The sequence below is a fragment of the Leptodactylus fuscus genome, chromosome 11 (genome assembly GCF_031893055.1).
Source record: "Leptodactylus fuscus isolate aLepFus1 chromosome 11, aLepFus1.hap2, whole genome shotgun sequence".
Lineage (NCBI taxonomy): Eukaryota > Metazoa > Chordata > Amphibia > Anura > Leptodactylidae > Leptodactylus > Leptodactylus fuscus.
The window spans coordinates 81,559,649-81,580,891 of NC_134275.1; the positions used below are offsets into that span (position 1 = coordinate 81,559,649).

At 46.6% G+C, this 21,243-nt stretch overlaps 1 protein-coding gene across 5 annotated transcripts in view; it reads right to left on the reverse strand.

The window, feature by feature from the left end:
* DDR1 (discoidin domain receptor tyrosine kinase 1) overlaps positions 1-20,092 on the reverse strand; it is a 34,177-nt gene extending 14,085 nt beyond the window's left edge. For 4 of the 5 annotated variants that reach the window (XM_075259728.1, XM_075259727.1, XM_075259726.1 and 1 more), the window contains exons 1-3: positions 6,248-6,373; positions 4,045-4,172; positions 2,547-2,649 (exon numbers count right to left, since the gene is read on the reverse strand). In XM_075259728.1, coding sequence (XP_075115829.1) covers positions 2,547-2,649; positions 4,045-4,126 — 185 coding nt within the window. In that variant the 5' untranslated portion in view covers positions 4,127-4,172; positions 6,248-6,373. Of the gene's footprint in view, positions 1-2,546; positions 2,650-4,044; positions 4,173-6,247; positions 6,374-19,654 lie in introns of those variants that run through there. The other variant, XM_075259725.1, reaches the window with a different exon arrangement.
* Between the last annotated feature and the right edge of the window lie 1,151 nt (positions 20,093-21,243).

The window sequence follows — 21,243 nt, forward strand, 5'->3', positions numbered from 1 at the left end:
GGTGACGGCTCCGTCACGAGTATGACCACCACGGACGTTCATGTTCCTCTGAATATTATCCAGGATCCTAAGGACATGACTTGTCCTCCAAGAAGGTTTTAAGGGAGATGGGCCTAGCCATGTTTGGTCCCATCTTTGTTAGGAGGTAAGACCCTGTGCAGGACCACCCCCCTCCTGAGGAACTGCATTGTTAGCAAGCATGGAGTGTGGGAAATTGGCCCAAGGGTGGTAAAAAGGGTGTAGACGATAGGAGATAGACATCTGACTGCTGGAGGCCCCATTGATGATCACTTCTGGATATGTTTTACGGTTATCTCCAACTTATATACGTAATGACGGGAAGACCCTTTTAGTATTATATTAAACAGAATTGTTATTAGGGTCCCACTAGTAGGACTTATAAGACCCCCGACAGTGGTGGGAACAAGAACCTTGCCTTTGATTTGTATGGAGAGATGGCCACCATGTCTATCACTCCATCTTTGGTTGGTGAAGCTCTTACTTGTTAGTGGAGAATCACACTTAAAGGGGTGGTCAAGTAAAGGAACCAGGACATCACTAAGAGCTAAGAGATAGACCCCCAGACACCGGAATGACTTCACCAGCACCATCCCTGAAGCCAGATGGACCTGCGCTGAATTTGGGACCCAAGTGATCGCCACAGAAACTGGCATAAGAAATAAATGCTCCACAATCTGAAGCCAAACCAGCCCCCATGGTAAATTTACAAGGCAGATCAGAACAAAGAGGATAAATCAGGAGAAGGAATGTCCAAGCAAAAAGTCAGTCCGAGTAGTAACGTCAGAGCCAAAATCTGGACACAAGCAGATTTCCAGTAACAAACCAAAGGTCAGTTCTGAGAGGTAACATCATAGCCAAAATCAGGAGACAAGTGGATTTCCAGTAACAAGCCAAAGGTCAATATCGAGCAGTCCAACACAAATCAGGATATGGAAGCCATACTATGGGTACAGCCAAATAGCAGGCACCTTGCTGAGGAGGAAGAGGATCTAAATATCCCTCCTCAGCCGCTCTTTGGATAAGCCTAGGAGAACCCTGAAAACTGCAGAAGCTTCACGGGTCGTCACAGTATCCTCAAAATGACAGCAGCTAACCTAAGATACCTGACTGTGTTCACGTATGAGGCCACCCCGGGTGCAGCTCCTTTATAACACTTAGAGATAGCTTACTACTACTACTAACTCATTTTTCCTCTCGTCTTCCAGGATATCAGCAACAACCTCTGACCCTCCACCCTGTATACAGCAGCGGTATGTCTGTGTGAACGTCCTGCTGGGTAGACATCCTACAAGGAAATCCCAGTCTAAAGTCCATATAGGATCGGGATTGTAGGGTTATAGGTTGGACTCGATGGACTGATGTCTTTATCCAACCTCATCATCTTCTATGTAGGATATACGTATGTAGGTGTATAAAAATAATTGTTTCGTTGCAAAATCCGATGGAAATTTCTGCTGCGTCCAAAAATGCCCATACAGCACTTAAGGGCGTATTCACACCATGCATAAAAGCACCATATCATTACTGCACCGCAACCAATACTGCAGCAAAACTGGTGACTGATCCCATCATGCTCCGAGTCTATGTCGGTGTGACATTACAGCAATGTGGATGCAGCTTATATCTGTCCCTGGGAAAGCTGGGTGAGCTATGACAGAGTTATTTTTCGGATGCTCCGCCATGTGGTTTTTATCCAGATGAGCCTCCTACAAAACATCTAAAAACATCACTGGATATTGTTAGCGTTATCTGTGCAGAAATTTACATGCTCTTCAAAGAGCGTTTCATGTTCCATGTGGCGGCCATGTGGGCAGCAACTTAAAGGGCAATTCCCCCGAAACGGTATGTGGCACCTTATTACCTCCCGCAACTCCCCTGTTTGATGTGATCACTGTCATACTCTGCACTGGATTAGTAAAAGTCACAGGGAATCTTTCATCCGGACTACACGCGTGTGGATTTGATCAGACATGTGTGGGCACAGGTGAACGTCGTTTCCTCGGTCCTGACATTATCAGAAACATCGGCATGTACGGCATGATGAGATCATGGAGCGGGCCGACTAAATGATTCACTATGTCCCCTCTATAGGGCATTGGGGGTTCTCCAGGTGTTGCGCCCTAGGCCGTCAAGGCATGCTGGGCGTTATAGTCCGGCAACGACTGGAAGGTCACGCAACGTAGGTCCTCTGCGATATAGGGGATTGTAGCTGCAAAGTGCCCAAAGACCTATAGACTGATCGCAACCATGTAGAGAAGTCATCCATGACACAAGAAGCCATTTAATACACCGATGCCTTAAATCTGTCCCATAGCGACCCTGTGGTAGTGTCCTTGGCAACCAATTAGAATCCAGCTTTCATTTTATAAGTTGCAGTGGAAAAATGGAACGTACACTCTGACTGGTTGCTCGGGGGAAACAAGAATTCTTATCAATGGTTCGGAACAGAAAATGACGACCATCTTTAAGGTAAAGAGTCCGCTTAGAAACAACCCAAACTGAATGCAATGTCTGCCCTCTCTCACCTGCTGTGTTTGGCTTCGGTGGAGTCGGACCAGGCGCTGGACGCAGTAATGTCCTCATCGGGGATGGTCCTGTCCTGCATGCCCAAGGCATAGCGGCAAGAGGCTGCAGATTGGAAGGAAAATGTATTTTATTATGGAGACATCTTTACTACAAGATATCTGCTGCTATGTCCCTACTAGTGGTGGCCAGTGGCTGAGGGTCATGATCTGAGGCTAGCAGCTGAGCGCTACTATCTGATAGCCAATGGCTGAGCTCTACTATCTGATGACCAATGACTGAGCCCTACTACCTGATGGCCAATGGCTGAGCTCTACTATCTGATGGCCAATGACTGAGCCCTACTACCTGATGGCCAATGACTGAGCCCTACTACCTGATGGCCAATAGCTGAGCGCTACTATCTGATGGCCGAGCTCTACTATCTGATGGCCAGTGGCTGAGCTCTTCTATCTGATGGCCAATGGCTGAGCGCTACTATCTGATGGCCGAGCTCTACTATCTGATGGCCAGTGGCTGAGCGATACGATCTGATGGCCAATGGCTGAGCGCTACTATCTGATGGCCAATGGCTGAGCGATACGATCTGATGGCCAATGGCTTAGCGCTACTATCTGATAGCCAATGGCTGAGCTCTACTATCTGATGACCAATGACTGAGCCCTACTACCTGATGGCCAATGACTGAGCCCTACTACCTGATGGCCAATAGCTGAGCGCTACTATCTGATGGCCGAGCTCTACTATCTGATGGCCAGTGGCTGAGCTCTTCTATCTGATGGCCAATGGCTGAGCGATACGATCTGATGGCCAATGGCTGAGCGCTACTATCTGATGGCCAATGGCTGAGCGATACGATCTGATGGCCAATGGCTGAGCGCTACTATCTGATGGCCAATGGCTGAGCGATACGATCTGATGGCCAATGGCTGAGCGCTACTATCTGATAGCCAATGGCTGAGCGATACGATCTGATGGCCAATGACTGAGCACTACTATCTGATGGCCAGCGGCTGAGCGCTGCTATCTGATGGCCAATGACTGAGCTCTACTATCTGATGGCCAATGACTGAGCACTACTATCTGATGGCCAATGACTGAGTGCTACTATCTGATGGCCAATGACTGAGCACTACTATCTGATGGCCAATGACTGAGCACTGCTATCTGATGGCCAGCGGCTGAGCGCTGCTATCTGATGGCCAATGGCTGAGCGATACGATCTGATGGCCAATGACTGAGCACTACTATCTGATGGCCAATGACTGAGCACTACTATCTGATGGCCAATGACTGAGCACTACTATCTGATGGCCAGCGGCTGAGCGCTGCTATCTGATGGCCAACGACTGAGCTCTACTATCTGATGGCCAATGGCTGAGCTCTACTATCTGATGGCCAATGTTAGAGGGCTAGTATTTGTAGTGTCCAGTGGTCAAGGGCCTAGTTTTCCAGTCCCTTACTTACTTCACAGGCACTAGAATCCCACTCTCCACTTACTTGGATCAAAATGAGCATCAGGTTCGGCCAGGCAGAAGCCAATGAGAAGACCAAGGAAGACGAGATGCGACACCATCTTCATATCTTCTGTCAGTGACGACTCATGAAATTCTGATCCATAATTCTTACTGCAAAGATATAAAGCGAAGTGTTATCCAAGCACAGCACAGTATCCCGATGCAGCATGCTATAGCTCGCCATTTCACCACCATATACACCAGGGCACGGATGTCAACCATTTTTTAAAGAGGGCATTATCCCAGTCATTCCAGGTATAGTGAATTATACAGAACTTGCATAACACAAGGAGCCCTGGCAAGGGTGGTATAGTGACCCAGTGGTCACCATCCTGGCACTAACAGATGTGGCTCAGTGGTTAAGTACACCAAGCAGCTGGAATAATATATACAGACTAATGCACAGATTGGTACTCAGAGAAGTGATACCAAGAAATATGGAGTCACAAACGGAGAGAAAACTGCAGTAGAAGAATTCACTTTTTGGCACTTACAAAGGTGGTTCAGTAAGAACATGTACAGGCGTAGGCAGAGATGGCATAATAAGACAATATACCTTCTGGCAATAAGAAAGTGGATTAAGAAGAAGATCTTCATTGTTATACTCATGGAGTGGACACAATACTGGCTCAGTAAGAAAATGCACCAACGGGCCCCACTGGAGAGGTCCGGCAGGTTGGTGCACTGATCATCATACACACAGGCTATTGTAGGGTTTGGATGCACAAAGGTTATTCCACAAAGGTATGTCAAAAATTGGCTCATTAAGCAAACCAACACAGAGGACGCACAGACGGGCTCAAGTAGACACACAAACCTGTTCCTGTCACTCTGGAGGTTGCACCTTGGATGAACAATGCTGCAAAGAATCCAAATAACCTGGCCAGGCACTGACCCTATACAGCGTCCCTATTACAGTCGTGCCATCCCATGGGTCTAGAACAGGCACAGCTGGATTAAACATACTGATCAAATGCAGAAGTGACTATTGCTTCATTGGAAACAGTCAGCATGCTTGTCAACAGATACTCCGACAGCCTATGACAACACTGCATCGCATTCTTGTACCGCGTCTATTGCAAGGACTACATTTCCCAGAATTAAAATCAATAGGATGCTAAGAGATTTCAGCTCTGAAGTCTGCAGAATTGTGAGTGCAGCTCTGGAGTATAGAAAAACAAGGAACTTAACATTACATTACTTAGCCCCTTGATGTGGATACCAAGTGATATAGAAGGAGACTTGTGGGAGACCAGACCGAAACACTGATACCTCGCCCCTCGTGTTGCGGTTTTAAGACGCCATATGTCACATGGTCATAAAACCTATCGCACCTAGGCTCCGAACAGGACAGCCTGTAACTTAGCAACACGGACAACCCTTTATACAGGTGCCCCGGCGCCCTGGCGTCAGACAGACATGGACGTGCGCCATATAGAAGACACTTAACTACAAACATGGATCCTAAACAATTTGGGACTGGTCAAAAACTTGGTGCGGGTTTTCCTACTGCTCATAAGAGAAAAAATAAAAAACGGACAGACTTGATTACTAAAAATTTGCCAAGGAGATGTGAAAATTTGCAGCGTCAATTGGCGTTGAGGAGATCTATATGCCACCCTGCTGAATTTTTTTAAAGGATTTTTCTTTAAATCATTTGCCGCTATTGAAAACGTTGCAGATTTTCTCCCCACGTGAACATCTCTCCCGACAATAATGGATCAAATCCAATCTCGAAATTCACTAAATTGTCAAAAATATCATCCCATGTATGGCCCTTTAAGGTGACGCACCACCTATAGCAGAGAGCGACGCTTCTATATGTAACGCCGAACAGCAGCGACTGACCCCCCCCCCCCCATGTATCCTATATGGTGACCATTTACTGTAGTTTCCCTAATATAATATACAAGCGTGGACATGTCGGAGAAGGCAGCAAAACCACAAGGCGTCCCCTGCAAATAGCGCTGTGTCTTGCAGGCTCCTTCCTCCTCTCCTTCCTTGCTTGCAGACACCTGTGCAGGCAGAGACGCAGCCATGCTCCCCTACAGCAGTGTCACTTTCCTTCTTCCTTCTGCACTTCATCGCACTTTCTTCATTGTTGTCTTGAGTCGCCACTTTCTCTTCCACCTGAGCCTCCCCTGCCCACTATGCGTTGCCCCCTGGTACCTTTCCATGCCCCTTACCTCTTCGCCCACTTGCTTGCGTCTTGGTCAGGTAGTCTTAGGAGTATGACATGTTCTCCAGGGCTTTCTCCCTTGGGACAGACAGGAACTAAACTATCTGTGCCTCTTCCCTCCTCCGCCCCAGATCCCTCCTCTCCACCTAGAGCAGCATTCACTTGTCTCTGCTCCCCTCCCCTCCATTCTCCTTAACTCATTCTCTGGCAGCTCTAATCTCCATTTCTCACCCTCTTCCCCTGCTCCTTACAGCCTGGACACTTCCTTACATTAACTTGCTATTTCCTCTGGGCATTTCCTATCTCAAACCTTGCTTTGTCCAGGATCCAACAGGGACAGGCCCGTCTTCTAAAAAATGTGACCCCCCCAAAAAAAGACTGAGAGGTCAGATTTGGTGGTATACGGAGTCATAACTGGGCGTCTTGTCACCCGGTAGTGGCAGGATGGCTTGCTGGAAACCGCCTGGCACCAAAGCCCCCCACCGACGTAGCAATGCCCATGCCGCCATATATAAAGTCCCTTTTATCCTCTGACCATTTCATTGGCCGACGTTTGTCCTAAACAAATTGCAGAGGTTTAGTAGACTCCAAAATTTAGAAATATTTGGGTTATATCTTTTTGTCAGTGGCCTCCAAGCATGTTAGGGAGCCAGCTGAGTGGGCCATTCTCAATAGCAGGCCAGGTGGGCTATCGGGAAAATTCCTGGTGAGTCTTTTGTTAATCAGCACCTTGGGTAGCAGATAACTTAATGATCATGGGGGGTCTAATGGCACAGACTTCCATTGATCCCAAGAATTGGGGTTCAGTTACTCCATCTTGATGGGGAGGGGCAGGGTGAGAATGCGCTTCATAGAACTCCGCTATCTCTAGCATTCTCTTAGAGAATGAATGGAGTGTCCTGGACCATGTTTGACCTGCCATTTTGCTAGGACGGGGCAACCAGACTAACCATTCTTGGGATCAGTGGGGGTCCAAGCATTAGGATGGGGGTGTTTGTTAACACTAGAGGCCCCTACGCCAGTCTTAATTCATTCCCTGCTGGCACAAGATCTGCCTGAATTGTTAAGAGGTTCCTGTCCCTGCCCTTCTTGCTCTCCGTCAATGGAAAGGGGCAAGTGAGGAGTATAAGGAAAAAGGCGGCGCATCTTTGGTGCAAATAAAGGTTCCGATCTCTCTGCAGGTGCCCTAATAGGGTTGTCAGTCTTGTCTTAGCTTTATGATGAGTACATAGACATAACAATCCACAGCAAGCAAAAAGAACCAAAAGTAAAGCTAGAAATCCTTGATAAGAAAAGCACACTAAGGAGCGAAGACGTGAAGGCCGCGGGGACAAGAAACTAAAGCAATGGACTATGCCATCAGGCAGGAATGTAAAACTTCCCAGGAGGACTACAAGCGCCACACTTTTCTTTGTATTGAAACAAGACAAAGTGATCTGTAGGTTCAAAAAAAAAAAAAAAGGAAAAACCTAAAATGGAACTGCAGAAAAACAAATCAGTATTTATTTGTATTTTTGTTTCTTGTCTGTAGTATTCCCCAAAAGACATCTGAATATTTTTCGGCTGTTCCTTTGCAATGCATACAGGAGGGAGGAGGCGACACCGAGATCTCCAGGCTCCTATACCGACCCACATTCTAGAAACTGAGTGTCAGGGTTTATACATACTTTAGCAGACCCCAAAATCCCCCAACCCCCTAAAAAACAGAAACTGGTAGCTGAAAAGTATCTGCCATCTCCGAGCCCCGAAGGTATCAGACAATAGGGAGCAAACAAAGAGTCTACACCGAGAAGGAACATACCAAGGCTAATCTGTAACCAGGGAAACCATCCTCGTAAGATCAGGAGGCATCAAATCAACGGAGCGGAAACTGGGTCTATACTGGGGCGTCACCTATAGGACATTTCTTACTGCAAATATGATATTTAATAGGTTAAATCGGTCTCTACAATTCAAGACCCATGATGGGCCCTCCTCGTCCTGCAATATTCTATATACCCAGTAGACATACGGACATATTGTATATATAAAGACAAAAACCTGAAGCCCCTGAGACCCAACGCTAAATCAGTAATGGGCCGTGACCGACCTTGTGCCGATGACAATCGCGGTATATTGTGGTATATAATGTGACAGAGGGACCATTAGGCCGGGGCCCACGTTGCGAAAATGCAGCATTTTACAGTCTCTGCTGTAAATGTGGCGCACTTTTCGACTTTCTATGTATGTAATGCCCGGTTCACATCTGAACACGGGTTTCCATTCAGGAAGTCCGCTTGGGGAACCCCCAAATGGAAACCTAATCTGCATAATAAGCAATTACCTTACGAAACCTGCAGACCCCGCATAGACTGTAATGGGGTCCATGTGGTTTCTGCACGAAAAATGCGGAGAGAAAACTGCTGCTTGCAACGCTTTTCTCTCCACATTTTTCATGCTGAGAGAACGGAATGGCCCAGATTTATCACAGTGACTGATAAATCTGCTGTATCTGTACACTGTCTAGTCTAGGTTTATACCACTTTGAGTCAGAATTTTACGATAATTTTGGCACATTTTTGGTTCATCTTGGCTCATCTTAAGCCACAATTCGGAGAACCCACACTTAGGCCCGGGTTCACATCTGCGGGTTCTCGGAATTGTGGCTTAAAATGAGCCAAGATGAACCAAAAATGTGCCAATATTATCGTAAAATTCTGACTCAAAGTGGTATAAACCTAGACTAGACAGTGTACAGATACGGCAGATCTATCACCCAGCATCACTGTGATAAATCTGGGCCGTATCTTTAGGATCCATACATTAATACCGCCCCCGATTCTAGAATCCTTTGTATTCTTTGATCTGCAGCGTCATCGAGCTTCTTGTTCTAGAAGGTTCTAGAATACGATCCTAGAACAGTTGATCAGGAGCTTCTTTATTCTGAAATACATTTTCGGCCCATCTGACGCTGCGTCCGGGGAATATACAGTAAACCATAGACCCATGAAGTCTTCTGCTGGTCCCCTGAGAAATACCACACGCAAGAGTGAAAAGCCGAGAAGTGGGAGGGGGGCCGCAGATGAAAAGAGGCAGAGAAGTGGAGAAAAAGGGCAAGTGGGCTACACGGTGGGGGGCAGGAGCCAAAATAGACGCAGCAGCGGCGGTGGCGGTGAGGAAAAACAAGACAAGGCCGGGGAATAAATCTCAGGTGCTCTCACTCATAAAAGATGAAAGGCCGCAGGCTGTTCTCTATTACGTTCCTGTTAGGCGGCTTTCACTGTTTAACCCCGTCCCTGCCAAAATGTCGCTTTTTTTTAACCATTCCGCTGCCATGTTATCCTCCTTAATCTCCAACCCTTCCATAGAAGAGCGCCATCCTATAGTTTTGGGTCCAGGTCATACAAGGTCCATTAAGACTCGGTTCCTGAGCATTGATATCAAGGATTACGGTGCAAAGTGGGGGCGCTATTGCCTATGTAGATGGAGCTACAGCAGTCACACAGATAGTCACCCCGTCCTTATGCAACGTCTTACACACGAAACCTGTGATTAACCCATTCTCTGCCAGTTAACAAGGAGCACACATAGAAGGTCTGTACACAGAGAACATGCGGCAGCTGAGACTCCACACATTGCATAACGTACATATGTAAAGTATTACACACAGCGCTCTACACACATGCAGGGTACGACTCTCACGCACACGTGTGCACACATGACAGGAATTCCTGGGTGGTGCAATCACTCCTGGAATAAATGAAACAAGATCTTTGGCTCCCAGCTGTTTGTGAGATTTGGGGAGGGGGGGAGTAGAGAGACCTTGTGTCTCTATAGGTTTGTGCCTATATGAAGTGCGACATTTTATTCCTAATGTTCGGGAACAAACAATGCAATGCAACGGCAATGTGTGCGAGTATTTGTCCGCAATTATGGACTATAATGGAGTCCGTGTGCTTTCTGCGCGGTCTCCGCACAAGTCATGTAGAAAGCACACGGACCCCATTCTAGTGTATGGGCTCCGTGTGATTATATAATATATCTGCTTGTCAATGCGTTCGGTAATACGTTCGGGGGGTCACCATGCGAACTCCCCAAACGGATTACCTAATGCAGATGTGAACCAGGCCTAAGACCTTATTCACATAACAGTCAAAAATGGTCATGTCACATCCGTTTTTTGAATGCCCATCACGCGGCCATTTTAAAACCCAAGAAAGTCTATGGCCGAGGCCCCATTCACACATTGCAGAAAAATACAAGCAGTGGAAACACTACAATTTCCAAAACTGTCATGTCTCCTATTCATTTAATAAAAGGAGCTGAAGAAAGAAATATGGCCCATGTATGGACAGCCTATGAGGGACATCCCCATGGCCAGCACGTGCTTTTTAAATCATGATAGGCCAGAGGCAGCACGGTGTTAGATCATGGTAGGCCGGTGGCAGCACAGTCGTGTGCAACCAGCCTTACAAACATGTTTTTTGACACATGTTCTTTGCCACAACCTGAGCATATGATGTCATTTGAAGAAAAAAAAAAAAAAAAACAACAAAACACATCAGACAAGGGGTAACACGGTGGCTCAGTGGTTAGCACTGTAGTCTTGCAGCGCTGTAGTTCTGGTTTTGAATCCCACCAGGAACAACATCTGCAAGGAGTTTGTATGTTCTCCCCGTGTTTGTGTGGATTTCCTCCAATTCTACTACGACATACTGTTAGGGGGGGAAAAAGGTACATTGTGATCCCTATATATATATCCCTATATGGGGCGCACAATCTACAAAAAAAAACAAAAAACACACCAGACAAATGCAAAAAAAAAACAACACCTTGTAACAACATAAATCCCATAGAAAGCAATGGGATCTGTTTTAACGCCGCTGATTCGGAACGAGTTACACGTTCAGAATCAGTGAGCGTATACTCCGTGTGAAGGCGTTCTAACATTTTTTTGCTGCCAATCAACTCATCAAAAAACACTGACAGAAACAGCATGAAAAAAGCAGCGTGTGAATAAGACTGAAACCTGCATTAGCGAAAGCCCCCCGGTAGCAAAACAAAGCAAAAAAAGGCAGCAAAAAACCTTCTGTTTTTCACTGTTTTTTATTTTTGCCTCCCCCCGATATAAATCTATGAGGAAAGTGTTTTCATTGTTTTTTTGCAGCATTTTTTTGTTCTTTTACATGAATATGTTAATATTGGACAAAATCTCATTCACGGGGAATGAAAATTGGAACCATGCAATGTTTTTTTTCCGCACAACATTTGTGCGACCTCCGTCTGAGGGTCCATTCACACGGAGTTTTTTGGCGAGGAAAAAATCCGCTTCAGGAATTAGGAAATGGTTTTCTGAAGCGGTTTTTGGAGCCTTTTTTTTTTTTTTAAGGCTTTTTAGTTTTTGTTTTTTTTTTCCTCCAGCACAGTGTATCGGCCATGAAAAAACCACTAGCGGTTTTTGCCAATTTCGCACCGTGGATTTTCTGCCTCCCATTGACTGCGTTGGTTTTTGCAGACGGAATCCGCCTGAAGGAAGTTTTTTTTTAAAGCGAGCGGAACCCATAGAACTCTTGTTTGTTTTTTTTCCACGTGGATTCTGACGTGGATTCAGCATCAAAATCAGCACCAAAAAACTCTGTGTGAATGGACCCTGAGGATGAAAAAAAAAAAAATTACTGGCATCGCATGAGTTAGGGCTCGTTCACACGTGTACGAATGTATAATGGAAATCCACGTCAGTTCGATAGCTTTATGAAGAGGTCAGAGCGATACACCAGCCTTAATAAATCTACCCCGATCGGTCTGACTGACCCCGCAGAACAAGCTTCCTTTACTAGTAATCCACACGTGAAAAAAACACAATAAGCCGTGTGTGAACGTGGCCGAGCCTTTACCCCTCGGTCATTAGGGCTTTGCCACCATCATGTTTTATGACCAATAAAGGAGTAAAAATTGTATTTTTCTCAGGAGAGGCTACTCTCTCTCTCACACATCCTGTTTTTCTCCAAAAACAGCCAGTTTATGGGACTTATGGGAGTCCCCGCAGTCAGACTCCACCAGTCACGGATTTATGACCCATTCTGGGGTAGATAACACAACATAGCGGTGGGAAACTGCATTTACTGTAGTGTAAGCCAAATCAGGCCGGGTTCACACAGGGTGTTTTTGTAGTGTTTTTATTGCAATTGTAGCAAAACTTTATTAGTTTTTTCCGCCTTAACAGTTCTTGAGGCGTGACAGTGCGGTTAAAGGGCTGTCACATAGTTGTCCTCCTTATAGCTTCTGGACATGGCCATATGTGTGAGCCGGAATTAGGCCCTATTGTGTTATATGGGCCTATACCAGTGATGGCAAACTTTTTAGAGACCGAGTGTCCAAACTGCAACCCAAAACCCACTAATTTATCACAAAGTACCAACACGGCAATTTAACCGTAATAAAGGGCGGATCCACAATTACAGGCCTGCAAAATATGTTCATACGAATGGGGCTTTATAGAGCTTTCTGCTCCACTGTGACCCCCACACAGTATAATCTGCTCCACAGTGACCCCCACACAGTATAATCTGCTCCACAGTGACCCCTCACACAGTATAATCTGCTGCACAGTGACCCTTACACAGTCCAATCTAGTTCACAGTGACCCCCACACAGTACAATCTGCTCCACAGTGACCCCCCACACACACACAGTATAATCTGCTGCACAGTGGCCCCCACACAGTACACTCTTCTCCACAGTGACCCCCCCCCTCACAGTACAATCTGCTCCACAGTGACCCTCCACACAGTATAATCTGCTGCACAGTGGTCCCCACACAGTATAATGTGCTTCACAGTGACCCCCACACACAGTACAATCTGCTCCACAGTGACCCCCCCACACAGTATAATCTGCTGCACAGTGGCTCCCACACAGTACAATCTGCACCACAGTGACCCCCCACACAGTATAATCTGCTGCAAAGTGGTCCCCACACAGTATAATCTGCTGCACAGTGGCCCCTGCACAGTATAATCTGCTGCACAGTGGTCCCCACACAGTATAATCTGCTGCACAGTGACCCCTCACACAGTATAATCTGCTGCACAGTGACCCCTCACACAGTATAATCTGCTGCACAATGACCCCCCACACAGTATAATCTGCTGCAAAGTGGTCCCCACACAGTACAATCTGCTCCACAGTGACCCCCCACACAGTATAATCTGCTGCAAAGTGGCCCACACACAGTACAATCTGCTGCACAGTGGTCCCCACACAGTACAATCTGCTGCACAGTGGCTCCCACACAGTACAATCTGCACCACAGTGACCCCACACACAGTACAATCTGCTCCACAGTGACCCCCCACACAGTATAATCTGCTGCACAGTGGTCCCCACACAGTATAATCTGCTGCACAGTGGCCACTACACAGTACAATCTGCTCCACAGTGACCCCCTACACAGTATAATCTGCTGCACAGTGACCCCCACACAGTATAATCTGCTGCACAGTGGTCCCCACACAGTATAATCTGCTTCACAGCGACCCCCCACACAGTACAATCTGCTCCACAGTGACCTCCCACACAGTATAATCTGCTGCACAGTGGCTCCCACACAGTACAATCTGCTCCACAGTGACCTCCACACAGTATAATCTGCTGCACAGTGACCTCCACACAGTATAATCTGCTGCACAGTGGTCCCCACACAGTACAATTTGATCCACGATGGCCCCCACACAGTATAATCTGTTCCATGGATGGTTGCCCAACAAGAGGGCTCTGAGTGCCACCTCTGCAACCCATGCCCTAGGTTCTCCTTCACGGACCTATACTATATCGCGGCATAAAGGCATATTCGGAGATTATGGGGCCTCATGAAGATGCCGTACTCCATATTGATTTGGCAGATGGGGCCCACAGGTTATCAGAGTCCGGGTGCATGTGCAACCTTTGCTCCCCCTCCAGCCATGCTTTTGGCGTCATAACATGTGCGATTTAGATTTTTGGACTTTTTTCCAGTGACAAATCCTCTGCTTTTATTCAAGGAAATTTGGAAAATGCAGAATTCCACCGAGTCAGGGCCCGGTACCTGGACGAGAATGTCAGGAGCAGCAGATGCCCAGGTTAATGCCTAGGCTAATGATATGTGGGTGAGGAGGGGGAGGGGGCCAAGATCAGCTGCTCGGTTTGTCAGGGGGCGTGATGGAGGGACAGCTGCCCGGAATAAAGGAATCAGCAAGAACAATGAGGCGATTGTGAGACACAGAGGGAGACATTGAGGGGAAACAAGATGCAAGCGCGACAGGGGGAGCATGGAAAGAGCAAGTGACAAGATGGGTGATGAGCCGGAAAAGAAAGGGAAAGATTGGGAGAATATGTCAGAGACTCGCAGCCGTGGCCTGAGATAACACGAGGCGTGAGGGTGCGTGTACCTGGGATTATTCAGATTACACAGAAGATTAAAGGCGTGAGATTATTACATATTAATCCCCTCATTTGTATGTTCAACATTCCTCAGCCCCTCCTTATCGTCCCAACCCCTAAGTCACGCTCAAGTCCCCAACCCACATTTTCATTTTCACAGTGCCTAGACATACCACAGTGACACACTAACACCCGACATGAGGTCATGTGGTTGTCAGAACCGCAATGGGATGTGTCAGACTAGAAGGTGGCGAATAAACACAGATACGTATTTTAGGAAATGGCAGACTAGGAGGTGGAGTGAAAAAACAAAGATACACTGACACTAGTGGGCCAAGAATAGTGGTATGCTGAGACTAATGGGCCCAGAATAATGGTATACTGACACTAGTGGGCCCAGAATAATGGTATACTGACACTAGTGGGTCCAGAATAATGGTATACTGACACTAGTGGGTCCAGAATAGTGGTATACTGAGACTAGTGGGCCCAGAATAATGGTATACTGACACTAGTGGGCCCAGAATAATGGTATACTGACACTAGTGGGCCCAGAATAATGGTATACTGACACTAGTGGGTCCAGAATAGTGGTATACTGACACTAGTGGACCCAGAATAGTGGTATACTGACACTAGTGGACCCAGAATAGTGGTATACTGACACTAGTGGACCCAGAATAGTGGTATACTGACACTAGTGGACCCAGAATAGTGGTATACTGATACTAGTGGGTCCAGAATAGTGGTATACTGAGACTAGTGGGCCCAGAATAATGGTATACTGACACTAGTGGGCCCAGAATAATGGTATACTGACACTAGTGGAGCCAGAATAGTGGTATACTGACACTAGTGGAGCCAGAATAGTGGTATACTGACACTAGTGGACCCAGAATAGTGGTATACTGACACTAGTGGACCCAGAATAATGGTATACTGACACTAGTGGGTCCAGAATAGTGGTATACTGACACTAGTGGGCCCAGAATAGTGGTATACTGACACTAGTGGGCCCAGAATAGTGGTATACTGATACTAGTGGGCACAGAATAGTGGTATACTGACACTAGTGATTCCAGAATAGTGGTATACTGACACTAGTGGGCCCAGAATAGTGGTATACTGACACTAGTGGGCCCAGAATAGTGGTATACTGATACTAGTGGGCACAGAATAGTGGTATACTGACACTAGTGGGCCCAGAATAGTGGTATACTGACACTAGTGGGCCCAGAATAGTGGTATACTGATACTAGTGGGCACAGAATAGTGGTATACTGACACTAGTGGGCCCAGAATAGTGGTATACTGATACTAGTGGGCACAGAATAGTGGTATACTGACACTAGTGATTCCAGAATAGTGGTATACTGACACTAGTGGGCTCAGAATAGTGGTATACTGATACTAGTGGGCACAGAATAGTGGTATACTGACACTAGTGGGCCCAGAATAGTGGTATACTGACACTAGTGGGCCCAGAATAGTGGTATACTGACACTAGTGGGCCCAGAATAGTGGTATACTGACACTAGTGGGCCCAGAATAGTGGTATACTGACACTAGTGGGCCCAGAATAGTGGTATACTGATACTAGTGGACACAGAATAATGGTATACTGACACTACTAGACCTAAAATAATGGCACATTGACACTAGTGGACCCAGTATAATGGTATACTGACACTACTAGACCCAGCATATTGATATACTGACACTATTGAACCCAGAATAATGGCACTCTGACATAAGTTGACAGGGGCGTAACTAGGAAAGACTGGGCCTCATAAAAGAAATTTGACTTTGGCCCCCCACCACCACATTGCAAAGCATCCCTTTACTGGCCACCACACTGTAAAACACTCCCTTTGCTGCCCCCATGCTATATAATGCCCATTGTGGCCTCCATATAGCATAATGTCTCATAGAGCATATAGTATAATGTCCCATAGTGGCCTTCATACAGTGGCAGAACTACGGCCTAGTTGCTGCTACGGGGCCTGCAATCTTTAGGGTCCCTATTTATTTACCAATACTTGATCTTGCACTAAGCCACCTCGGCTTCACCTTTAGCCCTCCTGTGTGACCTCCTGGAGGCTGAAGCGGAGGCGGAAGGGACCTTGGGCAGGATCAGGAATCGGCAAGTAGGGCCACACCACTGGCGGTATCATTCAGAACCAACACGTCCAAAACAAAACTGCTATTATTATTACTCAGGGGTCTTTTTAGGACTGGCAGGCCTTCAATAATGGCACATTTACACTAGTGTACCCGAGCCAGAACCATGGCACACAGAGACTGTAATCTCCACCAGTATGCCGCACAATATTTGTGTGACCAGCTGGAATGGCGGCAGCCACATGACAACGTATTATCGCGTATATTTGCAAGACCTTGTCTCGGACATAAGTCAGCAGAGGCCGGTCTGTAGCGCTGGAAGTCACAATAATGGGGCTTAATTGAATTGAAGAAGACATGACCTCATAGTCACCGTGCCACTGAAATCTGAAGGAGAAAAAGTCACAGGCATTTACACATCAGTGGCGGCGGCGACTAACAAGGATACATTCCTCACCATTAATGTGATTAAGTACAAGATGATATGTCTACAAAGCAGAACTAAAAGGATAAGCGCTCGGAGAACCTGCACCAGGACCGGGACTTACAGGACCAATCATGGGGTGGTAAAATAGCTTTCTGTATATATATCAACCATTCTGCCATGAGAGATATCAAGCACAACCTGTATACTAAGTAGGCCCGAACTGGCATGTTAGGCCATATTCATTCTTGTGCACGTAGGTGCGCCTGGTCCCAAATCTACGGCACTCGGGGCTGGTGTAGATTTTTGGTTACACCTATGCCAGTTTCCTGGTGTAAGTTATAGTAAATCTGGGAGACCGGGGTATCCCTGCCCTGGCCCACCTCGATTCCGGTCTTAAAAGGTGGCGCAAGGGGCCGAATTGATTCCTGTTCGCAGAGAGCTAAGATAATAAAAGGTCTGACAACAAAATGGAGACCAGCCGCTGGGCAACCAGCAGAAATCTAACATGAATTATATTAATAATATAATGATAAAACCTCATGTACATGACAAGATGCTGCCCATATGGACCATGTCACTGCATGGGCCTAGTCATTTTGTAGATGGCGGGCCTTCCACCTCACACAGTATAAAGAGTGAAAAAAATCCAAAAACATCATTGCAGTAATATTATCACGTTGCTATCTAGATTCTATGAGGTGAACGCCATTTTCACCATTAGTGCATTGCTTTGCTGTAAGCTATTGCTCCCTGTTATCAGCTGACTGCGTTACTTTCCCTAAGTATAATAACAGGATGTCTGCTGTGCGTCGGTGAAATACGTCCCTCGTAATCTCACTTTACATACTTTGCGACTTGTACTATTTTTAAGAACCCATGGGAAAGCAAGGACTCAGTCATAGCTGACCAATCTGCCGAGAGGATTTGTTCTGGGAAATATGGCCAACTTCTGATCTGTATCTCATGGACTGAACCTGCCAGTGTGAATCTGTCCTTAGGCTAGGACTTACATGGTGGTGTTGGCTGTGACACCCAAAGGTGGCACTTTCGCTATACCATACCTCCCAACTTTCCAAGAACAGAAAGAAGTGGCGACCGATGCGCATCTCGGCACATTTAGCTCCACCTACTTCTATGTTGACTCCTCCCATTCTCATCCTTTTTTCTTTGTGTCCCCACACAAACTGAGGGCAACTAGAAGCAGACATGTTAACCCCCAGCTTAAGGTCCCCCCTTCATCTACCTCCAGTTTAATGTCCCCCCTTCATCTGCCACCAGTTTAATTTCCTCCTTCATCTGACACCAATTTAATGTCCCCCCTTCATCTGACACCAATTTAATATGCCCCCTTCATCTGCCCTCAGTTTAATGTCCCCCCTTCATCTGACACCAGTTTACTATCCCCCTTCATCTGACACCAGTTTAATATGCTCCCTTCATCTGCCCCTAGTTTCATGTTCCCACTCAATTTGCACACAAAATTCAACATAGAAATCACTGATACTCACCTCTCCTCACTCCCTTGCTGTGAAGACTGCAGTCTCTTGTCCCAAGATATGCAGGCACGATATGAGTGACGTCATCACATCGCGCCTACAGCTCCCGGTCCGGAGCATAGTGGTGAGATAGGGGCTGTCCGTTCCTGCTTCATTCACTATAGTATTCAACTCATCTGTGTCCTCCATACCCAGATGAGTTGAATCTGGGACATACCTCCTGCTGAATGGGACCACGAAACACACCCCAGAATCCGGGACTGTCCCGCAGCATCCCAGACTGTTGGTAGGTTTGTTTATACTACATCACAGTACAATGAAAGTGAACACAGTCTTGTCGCAACTCACAGGTTGTCGCAAACGCAAAACTACAGTCATAAGGCCTGCTGGATTTTTTTTGTCGCTAGTGTAATCTTTGGTCGCGCAGTGGTGATCATGGCAAAATTTGCTGTAGTCCTAGTCTTAAGTAGGATCGTACCTCTAGATGTAGCTTTCCATTTGGAGGGCCCCTTTAAATTTTATGTCTATCAATGATTTTTTATTTTACTGTACGTATAAAGATGGTTTACAATGTATTCTGACCTGATAGTTGTCAGCTGTCCCCCATGCTTCATAACCCACCATGTCCCTGTAGTCTGGACAATCGGACTCTTATTCTGGCCATGACACTGCCGTCAGATTACAATAAACTGCAACATCACCACAAACATGTGTCACACTGGCACTAAGTGAGTCGCACAAAATGAATCACTGAAACGCGCGGTCTAGCCCCAGCCATAGCACAATGAGGCGTTCATAGGTCCTCGTTGCAAGACACAAGACAAAGTGAACATATATACAGTATGCACCCTAAACCAAGCTGCCCTTAGCACATGCCCAAAGACTCGCCTATGGCACATGGGCAACCATCCATATCACTGGACACCGATACCCACATGTCAGATATGATGTATATAATAATGCATTTACTTACAACTGATGTAGCACCAAACTCCGTTTTTGCCCTGTTGTTATATACAGGATTTCGTGATGACCAGGAAGACGGTGTCGTGTTATAGGGTCTTGGCCAATGGTAGATGATCGCAGGGTTCACAGTATCCTATAGTGATCCAGGCTCGAATGTTCCCACATGGAGGCCGGTGATAGAGACGAAATCAATGCCCAGGTCCTTGGTGCACCCTATTACATTCCATCACTCTTATATATTCTGTGAATTTCTAGAATTTCTCACTCCAATATCTGGAACACTTTGTAGTTTCCTCCAGGGTAATAGTAATTGTAGCCACAACGTGCAGGGCATTAGGTGAAGTTTCGTGTCCGCTGCCCCGTCCCGGATTGCATCTCCCCAAACAACTCAGTCTTCTTGCTATTTTCTCTTGCCGTCAGTGTTCCTCTCAGGCCTCTCCTCGTTCTCCCACTTCCCAAATGAATTCCCCCTCCTCAGTCTCTGTGTCTCTGCGTCCCCCCCTCCTTCCCACCACCTGTTGCTATAACTCAGCCTGGCATAGACGTGCAGTGATAGTGACACAGGCAGCGACCACGGACAGCCAGACAGACAGACACTGACATCATGGGACAGGTACGGGAGTGCTCGACAGATTCCTGGCCAGAGGTATGTGACCGTCCAGATATTGACAATGGGCTACCAGTACCAATGACTATGTCACCCACGATAATGGGTATCTAGTCGGTTCTCCAAGAGGAGGTCTAGGCACCCGTGTTCTGGAGACGCAGGGATAGCGACCACAGGTACCTGAAAATATCCAAAGGGGGACCCAACACCCAGGCTTCCTGCAATCAGTCCAGAACATTGCAGATTGTATTGTGGCTGTGCTTGTAGTCGCAACTCGGCCCCATTAATATGACTGGAACGTCATGTCACATGGCCGGTAAAGAGGAAGCGATGCTAACGGAGCAATACTTCATACAGATGATTTGTGGGGGTCCAGGGTACCAGACCTCGACTGATCTTCAATTGATCCTAAGGACAAGTCACCAATTATTAAGTCTCTTATTAAAAACCCTTTACGCCCCTTGCTTTCCATTGATATGTCATACAAACCTGATCGCTTGGGGTCCAACTGCTGGAACCTCCAAGAATGGGGCGCCCAGTCCTCGTTTGAGAGGCAGCCATGTCTGCACAATCACTATCTATTGACGTCAATGGGGAATATCCATACAACCTTGTCCATTTCACACCTGGAATGGGCACCGCCATTGTCAAGATACGTGGTTGGGTAATGGTGGTTGGACAACCTTGGCCAATCCAGTCTACGTGCCATCAGGCAACCTTCCATGTCTCTTACACGTCTTCTGATCATTTGACATCTTGCTGTTATTGCAACCACAGGGCAAAAAAGGGCCAAGACCTGTCAATATGGATGAATGATACCCCATGGAGGTCCCTCGTGAATACGAAATTGCCCATTAAGTCCTATATAAACCTGCATGCATTGTAGTATCCAAACCTTGTATTCCCTTTGTTATTAGAAGTTCAGACATCTATCCACAAAGCCCACACAGAGGGGCCGGGGGTCTCAGGATAAGTCATAGAATGAATAC